Genomic DNA, 12,602 nt, shown 5'->3' on the forward strand with positions numbered 1-12,602 from the left:
AGAATGGCGTGAACCCGGGAGGCGGAGCTTGCAGTGAGCCGAGATCGCGCCACTGCACTCCAGCCTGGGCGACAGAGCGAGACTCCGTCTCAAAAAAAAAAAAAAAAAAAAAAAAATGTTTTGTAGAGGCAGGGTCCCAGTTATATCCTTAAGACAGAAGACAGCCTTAAGTTGAAAATGAATAGCATATAATAATCAGAAAATTCCTCAAATACTATTAATCACTGTACATGAAATTTTAAAATTATGTACTTTATAAACTGCATCAAAATCCATAATTTACATTTATCTTACAAAAATTTACACACAGCCTAGAAAATACTGTATTTTTATTGCACATACCCTTTGGGGAGATTCTCATATGTTGGGCAGTACCGATTTTCACTACAGCAACAGTATACTTTTTTTATTACTGTGCTATTCTCACACTATCCTCTCATTATATATTCCCCCCATAGACTCTTTGCAGCTGTTCTCTGAAGGCTTCTCTCTACATTAGGCTGCTCAATAGAGACGCGACTGCCCAACTGCCATACCTCTATTAAGCAGGCTAATTTTCACCTTTTCCTCTCCCAATATAGCAGTTCAGTACACTAAAACTACAATCTTATATTGCTATCTTGAGAAGTAGGTTTTTTCTAAAAGATTTCTGATTATAGAAAACTAAGGGAAACATAGGATTTCAGAGACAGAAAATCTGACATTTGCCTAGAAATCTGCCTATATCATATTTGAAAACAAAACAACAGAAAAACAACTCACCTAACTGATAACTTACCATTCTGTATAGAGGCAGTATAGCTCCAGAAACTTTAGAAATAATTCACCACTACAACCACCAACCATCATGTCTGAATTTGTTTTTTAAATAAAAAAGAAAAAACCTGGTACTTACCATAAAATTTCACATATATAACTTTTTTTTTTTTTTTTTTTTTTTTTTTTGAGAAGGAGTCTCGCTCTTTCGCCCAGGCCGGAGTGCAGTGGCGTTATCTTGGCTCACTGCAAGCTCCGCCTCCCGGGTTCACGCCATTCTCCTGCCTCAGCCTCCTGAGTAGCTGGGACTACAGGCACCTGCAACCACACCCGGCTACTTTTTTGTATTTTTTTTTAGCAGAGATGGGGTTTCACTGTGTTAGCCAGGATGGTCTCGATCTCCTGACCTCGTGATCCACCCACCTCGGCCTCCCAAAGTGCTGGGATTACAGGCGTGAGCCACCGCGCCCAGTCACTTTTTTTTTTTAAAGACAGAGTTGTGCTCTGTTACCCAAGCTGGAGTGCAGTGATGCGATCTTGGCTCACTGCAAACTCTGCCTCCTGGGTTCAAGTGATTCTTCTGTCTCAGCCTCCCTAGTAGCTGGAATTACAGGTGCACGTCACGATGCCCAGCTAATTTTGGTATTTTTAGTAGAGACGGGGCTTTGCCATGTTGGCCAAACTGGTCTTGAACTCCTGACCTCAGTTAATCCACCTGCCACGGCCTCCCAAAGTGCTGGGATTACAGGCGTGAGCCACCACGCCTGGCCATATATAACTTAACTCTTCAACAAATTGGCAGAGTTACTGCTATTTAAAGTATTTTTGTTAAATTATCTAGAGCAAGACTGGCAAATGTAGCCTATGGAACAAATCCAGGCCACCAACTGTTATTTTTATAGCCCCAAATCAATGATATATAAGTACTTATATAGCTATTTAAACATGTAAGTAGTTACATGTTTATGGCTTAGTTGATAAGCCATGAATTATATGTTTATGGCCTACTTCATAAACATATAACTACTTACATGTTTAAGTAGCTATATAAGTACCTACACGATTATCACTGATATTGGTATGCTGGACCACAGACCTTAGACTATTTACTATCTGGCTCTTTGTGTATAGTTTGCTAATCCCTAATCTAAGGGACAAGTGTGGAAAAGTATGTAAGAGAAATCAATAAAATTTACAATTAACTATATATTAACTAATTGATTTAATTTGCTGTGAAGTGGCCTAGTAATGTACTCCCATTTAATTGTGACTCCCCAGGAATTTCATGGAACTTTGAAAGTGTGATAATCCTCCAGAGGTATACTCAAACTAAAAAACAAATACATAATACAAGAATAACTGTGGAACCACCAAACCATACCACGTATATGGAAATACCCAAAGAAACATTTTTCAAGATAAAGATTTAAAAACTCAGCCCCATATATATATGTGTGTGTGGGTGCATATGCACGTGTGTATCAGAAAGTCCTGAAATATAGGCAGAATGGCAAGTTCTAGTGTTCACAGAAACCTAAAATCAGGGGCCAGGCACAGTGGCTCATGCTTGTAATTGTAGCACTTTGAGAGGCTAAGCCTGGAGGATCACTTGAACCTAGGAGTTTGAGACCAGCCTGGGCAGCGCAGCAAGATTGTGTCTCTACAAAGAATAATTTTTTTAAAATTAGCTGGGTGTGGTGGCACACACCTGTAGTCCTAGCTACTTGGGAGGCTGAATGGGAGGATCACTTGAGCCTGGGAAGTTGGGGCTGCAGTAAGCCATAGATGTGTTACTGCACTCCAGTCTGGGCAACAGAGCAAGATTCTGTCTCAAAAAACAAAACAAAACAAAACAAAAAACCACCACCACCAAAAAAAGCTCCCCTAAAATCACAAATAAAAACAACGAATACCAAACTGGAAGTCACAAAAACCATGAATTATGAAAGGCAAAGGCTGAATTTTCCAAGAAAAAAAAGAAGCTGAGATGTGGAAATAAGGAGATTACAAAAATGGTGAACTGACACTCAAAATAAGCAACTGTTTTATGGGGCTTTACATAAAATGTGAGGCTTATTCAACTACAGCAATGCAGTAAAAAACCTATACAACTAAAGATCAGAATGTAATGGAAACCTTCAAACAACAGTAATATTTGTACAATTTAAACCAAAGCAATTCAGTATATGCTTTCAAATTTTTTTAAAAAATTATTTTGATGGCTAATTAAAACTTATATAAATACCATGACCACTAATCAAGCTGCTGCTAATTCTTCACTTTGAAAGAGGCCCTAGAGTTTTCAGGGTATGGGGAGTAAGTACCAGGAATACCTCCCCCTACTTCTATTCTTCACAACATATTATTTATCCAGTTCAAACGTCTATGAGAATTTTAATATGAAACCATTTATTTTAAATAAAACATTCTGAAAGCCTTTATTAAATGATAAAGGCAGCATCTTTACTATAAGAAGTGAGTCTGGGCTAGGTATAGTGGCTCATGTCTATAATCCCAGCATTTTGGAAGGCGAAGACAGGAAGATCACTTAAACCTAGGAGTTCAAGACCAACCTGGCCAACACAGCAAGATCTCATCTCTATTTAAAAAAAAAAAAAAAAGAAGAAGTGAATCTGAAATGTTACCACATAGGAGGCATGATCTGTTAATGCTGCTCCAGGACTCTTCTCAAATCAAAACAGTGTCCCAAATTCTCAACTGCGTGCTATGGTGTGCTTCTGAAATTCTACGCATATAGCACAACTGTAAAGCTACAAAAGCTCCTTAAAAGCAATCTTTCTCTTGTTCTCTAGTAACCAAGTAGCCACAGCCCCTGTCATCCACCTCACTACAGGCAGAACCCAGAACATCTCTAGTTAGGAGTTCATGTTCACTTGGTTAAGAACTAGACACAAACAATGGGAAGATTCAAAGAAGAACCATTTATCAGATCTATGCAACTAGCCCACTATAAAACAGTAAGGATCCATAAAGATTACCTCTGATCACAGACAATGCACACCCAGGTGACAATGAGGAAATGCACTGGATAAACAAATAAAAGTAAAGGTGGTCCACTTGATTTATGTCCCTAGAGTTTGCAAGGACACGTAGTTAAGCCAATGTTGTGAGCTCATGAAAAAATCCATTAGACCTGATAACTTAAAAAAAAAAATCTCTATGAAATATCCTCTACAGACAGTACGGTTGTCTCAAGCCAGAGTTGATTGCTTTGATCAATCTTCTGTTGAATATCCCATAATATATTAACAAAACAAATCTACTATAAGTTGAATACTATGCAAAAGACTGAAGACTTCATGGGGTCCTGTAAAAGGTGTTAAAGAGCCATTTAATCAAATATAAAGTCACTAATGGATTACGACCTGAGTTAGAAACAGTAGGCTAAATCAATAAGATTTAAATGTGAAATACAGGACATATATTATTACCATATAAATTTTCTGAGAAAAATATGCTAAAAAAAATCAACAACTAATTCTTTGTTTACTCTAAGACCTAGTGAATAATATATAGTTCACTTTTTAATATTATATTCTTACTTTATTTTTAATTTTTGAAATAGTTTTTAAAAATTCAAATAAAACATTTTTTTCCCTATATTTTCTGAAATCCTGGTTACTCTTTCAAGTAATTCATTCTAGCACGGATTACCCATAGATAAGAGGGATCTGAGTCCATACAGGAGTACTCTGGAAAGTGTGGAACCTCTTTCAAACTAAGGCGTTAGTATTACTTTGGTCTCTCTCAGACTGGGTAGAAAAGAAGCCTTCAGGTCATCTCTGGTTCACAGAAAAAGCTTCAGAGAATGGTTATCAAAATTCATTCTCACCATAGAAAGAGAACTGCTTTTTAGGCTGTGGAGGCAGGGCAGGGGCATGGAAAAAGACAATACTGCCAGGAACAGGATGTTATAAATTAAATGCACATGTCCACTGAACGAAAACATTCCATACCACTAAGGAATAAGGTACCTTACAATATAGCAACCATGAAGAACAATTTAGAGCAATCTGGAAATACTGGAGTGAGGGATCTAGAGAAGGAGAGACCAGAACACTGTACTCCTACCTTTTCCCACTTCTCACATCCGCTCTCCTTGGCCCAATTTGCCTCTCCAGTTCTTATTCTTTCAACAAAACATTTGTAAGGTAAGAGGGAGGGCTGATGACATTGTTTAAACTCCTAGGTCCGCCATGCTCCAAATCAATCTACTCCTAGCCTTCTTAGGTAAATGGGTTAACGAACACCACTTTTTGTTTCACTCGGTTTAAGTTAGGTTCTGTCACTTATAACAAAAAGAGTGCTGACTGGAATAAATGCGACCCACAATAAAACTTTTCCTGATCACCTCTGGTTGTGCCTGAATGTAATCTCTTCTGAATGTCTGTAAGAATTTATTTGTATCACTGACATTCTGCCATGTATATTAACTGTTGAAATTCTTATCCCTCTATCACACTAAAATAATAAAGTCTGTAAAGATAGACTGAATATTATTCAGTTTAATGTTCTACCATACAGTACTTTTCTCCGTGAAAGGCAGAAAAAGAGCATGGTAAAGGGCAGAAAAAAATGGAGGAATGAATACATGAAAAAGATGGAGGAAGGTATTCAACAACTCAGACTGGTTAATGAGAGCTAAGCAGTAGTGAAAGAAAGAAAAAGACAGCAGAGCTATAATGTAGAAAAAGGTAGCAAATCAAACAAATGGTTGAACATGAGAAGTTAAAAAGGGGAAAAAAGCAACGTAGTAGAAAGGGACTGTGCGGTAGTTAGAATCAAGAGGCTCAAGGCCATGTTTCTTTTTCTGTTTTTTTTGTTTGTTTGTTTGTTTTGTTTTTTTGAGATGGAGTCTTGCTCTGTCATCCAGGGTGGAGTGCAGTGGTGCGATCTCGGCTCACTGCAACCTCTGTCTCCCGTGTTCAAGCAATTCTCCTGCCTCAGCCTCCCAACACAGCTGGGATTACTAGCATGTGCCACCATGACTGTTTTTTTTTTGTTTGTTTGTTTGTTTTTTGTATTTTTAGTAGAGATGGGGTTTCACCATGTTGGTCAGGCTGGTCTCCAACTCCTGACCTCAGGTGATCCACCTGCCTCAGCCTCTCAAAGTGCTGGGATTACAGGGGTGAGCCATTGTGCCTGGCCAGGGCCATGTTTCAAACTAACAAGTCATTTCATTTTTCTTGGTTTTAGTTCCTTCAATCTAGGCTCCTTTCTCTCAAGTTTCTCTTGGTGCCAACATTTTGTGTTTGTCAGCACAGCCAAAGGTCAGAGAATGTAGATCAATGAATATACAATCATATTCTTTCACGAAACTTAGGGTTAATAAAACATTGGAAAAAGTAAAAGGCCTCATCCTTATGAAACACTGTCAAATCAGATACTATTTCCCTTAAACTTTACTTTATAATCATTTTCAGTATCTCATCTAGTGAAGAAATTTCAAGTATATCAAACTTACACATCTTTTTTCATTTTTTATTTTTTTTTTAAGACAGGGTTGGATCTGTTGCCCAGGCTGGAGTACGGTGAAGTGATCTGGCTCACTGTGATCTCCACCTCCCCGGCTCCAGCAATCCTCCCTCTCAGCCTCCCAGGTAGCTGGGACCATAGGCATGTGCCACCATGACTGGCTAATTTTTTTTATTTTTTTTTAGAGACAGGGTTTCACTACATTGATCAGGCTGGTCTTAAACTCCTGGGCTCAAGCAATCCTCCTACCTTGGCCTCCCAAAGTGCTGGGAATGTGAGCCACCCCATTAAGCCAAAAGAGTTAACTTTTGAGGGCAGGGCTGTATCACCCTTTGATAGTCTGAAAATGGTGATTCTACATATTTTGTAACTCTAGGAGATTTCAGAATTTTGCATAGGTTATATTGCAAGCAGTATCAAGTTTACAAAAGAATTTTCTTTGAAATTTGGTTATTTGAGGTACCAAATATACAGAAAAAAAGTGTACTTGGGCTTAAATTCCCAGACAAATCCACTGAAACCTATGTAATCTACAATGAAATGGAAATAAAACACAGAAGCTTTACCAGACGTGCCCTTTAAGTTCTGAGATACAGAAAGTGGAGTTAAGCAAAGAGATTCCAGCAGCAATGGGAAGACACTTGGTCTGCTTGTAAGTCAAATGCTTATAAGCAGAGGTTTGACAGTAATATACTTAAGCAATTAGACCCAACCTGTTAAATGAGTTAACATGCCTAAAATAAGTTACAACAATATATACAGTCTGCCCTCTATCTGTGGGTTCCACATCGGTGAAATCAATCAACCACAATTTGAAAATATTTAGGGGAAAAATAATGGGTGGTTGCATCTGTGCCGAATGTATAGACATTTTTTTCTTTGTCATTGTGCCCTAAACAATACAACATAAGAACTATTTACATAGCAATTACATTGTGTTAGGTATTATATGTAAGTTATAGATGATTTAAAGTATATAGGAGGATGTGTGTGGGTTATATGCAAAAACTATACCATTTTATATATATATAAGGGACTTGGGCATCAGGGGACCCAATCCCTCACAGATACTAAGGGATGACTGGATAGCAATTCTATTAACATCATGCTATTTTACTTTTCAGAGAACTTTCATGATCTTTTTTTTTTTTCCTTTAAATAACTAGAAACATTTCCCAGTGTCCTACAGAAAACTAGTTTTTCAGAAGCTAATGATGCTTTTTACAAAAAGCCTTCTGTGCCTAATGTGATTTTGGGGTGTCATAGGCTAAAAAAGTTAAATCAGCTTTTTCTTTTTTCAGAGTCTTTAACATTCCAAAGTACAATCTGAATTTCTAAGAGGGAACAACTGATACGCAATGGTGTCCAAAGTTATTTCACTGTCAAACAGTTTTTTCTACGGTTATCCCTCAAGATCAGTGTCTCCATAATTATAGTTTAAGAAAATGCTGAGCTAGTAAAAAATCTGAGATACGAAGAAAGAACAGGTATCTTAAACACCTAAACAGTGTGGCCTAATGGAAACAGCATTCAACTAAGAGTCAGGAGATATGAGTCCTACATTTAGTTTTGACATTTACTGGCTTTGTGACCTCAGAAAGAAACACTTAATTGTAATCTGCCTTAGTTTTAATCATTAGCAAAATAGCAACTATAATTCTAGTTGTGGCCTTTTTCAGGGTTGAATAGAAGTTATTAAATTTATGAGATTATGGAATTGTAAAATTCTAGAGCTGTACAAGACCTCTGAGAATTCCCAGAATTACCCTATCAGAAAGGTAAAGGTATTTTCAGAATCTAGATTAAAATCCACACCTCCTAACTCTCAGCTCTGCAATTTCCCCCTGAACCACCACATATTACATTCACTCTTTAAAAGAAAAATTGTTAACAAACCATCTCTAGGGGCAAAATAGGGTCTCAGAAAGGAATACAATTAAGGGTCTCAGAAAACAAGCAAAACCGAAGATAATTTTACACCTTAAGTCTCCCATTTATCATATATGCACATACATACATCCTAAAATAAGTAAAGCTTATAAACATTGAGGGATTAAAAAGATAATAGTAGTTTATTACACAATCACTTGGGGATGGAAGGCAGGCAATTCTGTGAGAATAATTTGTTTCTAAGTTCAACCAGTAAACTGATCCTCCTATCATCAAAAATATGACTATCAAAAAGTAAAAGAAAACAAGTATTACTGACATTAATGAGAGGATCAAGGGTGGAGAAATGACCAGAGCTGGAAGAAGCTTGAGATAGACAAGGCTACTTGGTGATAGTAGCCTCGAACTGACCATGGGATTCACTGCTATGGTCAAAGCTTTTCATATAGTTTTAATATTACAGAGTACAAAACTGCTTGATGCTAATTACCTAGTCATGTGCCAAAAAGATGTACTTATTTCACTTGAAACATAAGAAAAGCCCTCTTTCCCATATTGACATATCCACAGGGGAATTCTGCAATTCATAAAAGAAACATTAACTGATTCAGCATAAAACACTTCAAAATATCTACATGAATATATAAACGCACTTTCTGTTGCAAATTGTTCATTATTGAATCATTATCAACCCTTGTTAGACAGAATTTCTCATTTTTGCAATGTACAAAATCATTAAAGTATTTGAAAGCTCTATCACAGAAGACAGTGGTGCTTTATAATCCACTATTTCTTCAGGCAAACGTGCTTATGGCTGAACATAATACTCAAAATAACAACATTCCCTAGATGTACAATCCCTACCCCACTTAATGGTGTTTTTATATGTTGACAGCAACACGAAATGTTACTGCTTTCCTATTAGTTTTAGCTGTTTCTGAACATTCATCATGCACAGCACCACTCTCAACTGTTACCTGTTGCGATGACTGGTTATCAACAGTTCCAAATACTTCAAATACTACCATACACATCTCAGCAGAGCTTTAATAATTTAGGTTTTTCAGCCAGAAACTACCTTAAATTATCAAACAGCCAGAAAAGTCAGTCTATCCATTGTAACTCTATATATTGCTATAAACCCACATGTTTGGGTGTCAGTTCAATTACTTCAGCTCATATCAAGTTGAATTGCCTGTTGCTGTATGGAACTGCATTGTGATTTAAGAGGCATTCATTTCCAAAAGCAAGCTATTGTGCAGATTGTTTACACTATTGTTAGACTAAGGTACCTCATTTGATCATTTTTACTGAAAATAAAGGTAAGGAAGTGAAGTATATCAGATATTGCCAATGACCAGTGAATTTATTTTGAACCTATCTGCTTCATCATTTCAGGATTCTCTCTCCTCCTTTTATGTTTAAGTAAACATTTTTACATTAGGTAGTTAAAACTCACAAATAAAACATATGGTCTGGGCCAGACATGGTGGTTCATGCCTATAATTGCAACATTTTGGGAGGCTGGGGCAGAAGGATCACTTGAGGCCAGGGGTTCAAAACCAGTCTGGTCAACATAGTGAGACTTCATCTCTACAAAATAAAAAATTAAAAAATTAGCTGGTGCTGTGCTAAAGAAGGAGGACAGCTTGAGCTCAGGAGTTCAAGGCTGTAGTGAGCCATCATCATGCAGCCACACTCTAGCTTGGGTGACAAAGTGAGACCCTGTCTCAAAAATAAGAAAAGAAAATGTATGGTTTGTATATCTGCATCTGATACAAAGTAGTACCTAAACAACGTAGTTCACATGAATGCAGACTTTTTCATTTGAATTGTTAAGAGATCAATCTACTTACAAATATTTATTTACTTCAAGACTTTTTTTAGATGTTGATTTTATACATAGGGTATGGATGACTATTAAAAGTATTCTAATAATTATCTGAAAATTAAAGAAACCAACAAGCACGTGCTCGTAATTGCTCCAACTGAGAAAATGTTACCTCAAAGTGAATTACAGGAATATTGTTAGTCAACATCTGCTCAGAGCAAGTGACTGACATGCATACCTCTTAGGATTCATTTAATTTCCACACTTGTCCCGTACAAAATTTTAATCGTCACCTTGGCACAAAGCTGTGCTAATGATGAAATTCCATTGGGCCTAAAAGTCATCTCTATGAGTGAAGAATAAAGGTAAGAACATAAATACAAAAAGAGCAATTTCTGATTTTTCACAGTTCAGAGTTATATTCTCAATTAAGAAAGCTTAGTTTAATTCAAAATTACAAAAACACTGACTTTTACTTGCCCTACTACACTTAATATAAATTAAATCCTACTTGGGGAAAAGTTATACTCCAAAAGGAAATAATTTGGAGTGTTACATCAATTTTACTTTGATGGCAAGCTCAAATGAAAATTTAAAAAATAAATTAGAAAGTTTTCCCTAGCCAAATAATTTATTCTAAACCTAACTCTGGTTTTTTTATCTGGAATGGTAATACATTTAATATCATGATTTTCTATGTGCATTTATTTACGCTGAAACAAACTGTGATTTTTAAACACAACTTTTATTGCTGATTAGATTTTTTTCACTCTTCTGTCACACTCTAATGGTTCTTCTGGCTTCAAACTGTCAACCGCCTTAGGCAAAATCCACACTAGACTATCAGATTCTGTCTCCTCGACACTATAGAGAATAAGGGAAACAAAGACTGTGCAAAGCAAATCATTTTAAATAAATTGCAGACCACCAGGATTTGGGATTTGGGTAATCTACTTAGATTAGTATGGCTGTGTCTTAAAAGGACGATTCTAAGATCACAATATAGGTCATGTCCTTAAGAAATAAAATAAGTAATGAAATCAATGTCAATTACACAAACTTTCCATATTTATATGATGCCAATAACTGGTAAAAACAGTTATAACTGGTAAAACAGATGAAAGTTTTTGTAATATGCTCAGACCCAGCATAAGCAAGAAAAAAAATGTCATAAAACATACAGATTATTTTCAATCAGGTTTTGGAAAAAGGTAAAATATTTACACACAAAAAAAATGGTATTCAAACTGAAAAAAACAAGCTTGGGTTTATAATTTTAGACTGAACAACTTTAAACTTTCATTTGAGACAGAGAAGGAGAAAGGAAAGGAGGGGTGTTTTGCAGAGCATGATTAACCACAAAGGTTTTGCCTAAACATAAAAATCAAGTTTAGGGCCGGGCGCGGTGGCTCACGCTTGTAATCCCAGCACTTTGGGAGGCCGAGGCGGGCGGATCACGAGGTCAGGAGATCGAGACCACGGTGAAACCCCGTCTCTACTAAAAATACAAAAAATTAGCCGGGCGTGGTGGCGGGCGCCTGTAGTCCCAGCTACTCGGAGAGGCTGAGGCAGGAGAATGGCGTGAACCCGGGAGGCGGAGCTTGCAGTGAGCCGAGATTGCGCCACTGCACTCCAGCCTGGGCGACAGAGCGAGACTCCGTCTCAAAAAAAAAAAAAAAAAAAAAAAAAAAAAAAATCAAGTTTAGATGGTAGTTCATACCCTTCTTGAAAGTGCAACTTCACTTCTTCAAACAAAAACTTCAAGAAAGTCCTAGTATGCAGCCAAGTGCTTAAAACAATGCTGCAATATCTAAATATACTATGTTTTAATCAAATTGTGCCAGGAGAAATATTGTCCAATGCAAGTAAAGTCTGCCTAAAATCACTGCTATGTCACATTTTTAATTACAACATAATACAACCGTTAGGAGAAATAGTAACATCACAAACGCCCCTAAAACAATACTTCTCTGCCCCAGAAAACATGTAACACTTGAGGTCACAAAGACATTGCCCAAAACTGACAATCCAAACACTGCCACTTCCTTTTTTGACACCAAAACAATAATGCTTTAAGAGTAGACCCCAAATTTTCTGGACATTTGATCCTCAAGCTGTGCTGAACAAGAAAAGCCCTAGATGCCCCCAGAAACTCAAGAACTTTCTTCTAGATACTTACCTGTCCCTCCCGGACAAAGGGATAAAAAATGTCTCTGACCAAAGAAGCTTTGAGAAGACTACTTGCAGAGAATTACCAACTTACCCAGTAGATTTGAGTTCATGAAAGGTGTTGGGGACAAGCCTTCATGGGCTCCTAATCGACTGTCATTCAAGTGATCACTGTAATGAGGGCTGTCTGTAAAACCCTAGGGGGAAAAAAGATCAGAGTATTAAAGAGATTATTTGGCAGTCCTGCTAATTGAGCATAATGACACTCACCTAATTAATATACAGACTTACACATGGTCATTTTTAACTAAGTTTCTTGTTCATTATTTGAAAAGCTAACAGCAGAAGTGCTTCTTTTATTCCCTATAAGATTTTAATGTCAAAAAACATTTTCTTTATTGATCGTAAAGAAAAGTGGGTTTCTATCAATAAACACTAACCATGAACACCAATGTTTTCA

At 36.9% G+C, this 12,602-nt stretch overlaps 1 protein-coding gene across 15 annotated transcripts in view; it reads right to left on the reverse strand.

The window, feature by feature from the left end:
- TCF12 (transcription factor 12) overlaps positions 1 to 12,602 on the reverse strand; it is a 382,270-nt gene that overhangs the window by 193,702 nt on the left and 175,966 nt on the right. For all 15 annotated transcript variants that reach the window (XM_063639405.1, XM_063639407.1, XM_063639402.1 and 12 more), the window contains one exon: positions 12,237 to 12,339. In XM_063639405.1, the coding sequence (XP_063495475.1) occupies positions 12,237 to 12,339 (103 nt within the window). The remainder of the gene's footprint in view (positions 1 to 12,236; positions 12,340 to 12,602) is intronic.

The sequence above is a fragment of the Symphalangus syndactylus genome, chromosome 5 (genome assembly GCF_028878055.3).
Source record: "Symphalangus syndactylus isolate Jambi chromosome 5, NHGRI_mSymSyn1-v2.1_pri, whole genome shotgun sequence".
NCBI classification, from domain to species: Eukaryota; Metazoa; Chordata; class Mammalia; order Primates; family Hylobatidae; genus Symphalangus; species Symphalangus syndactylus.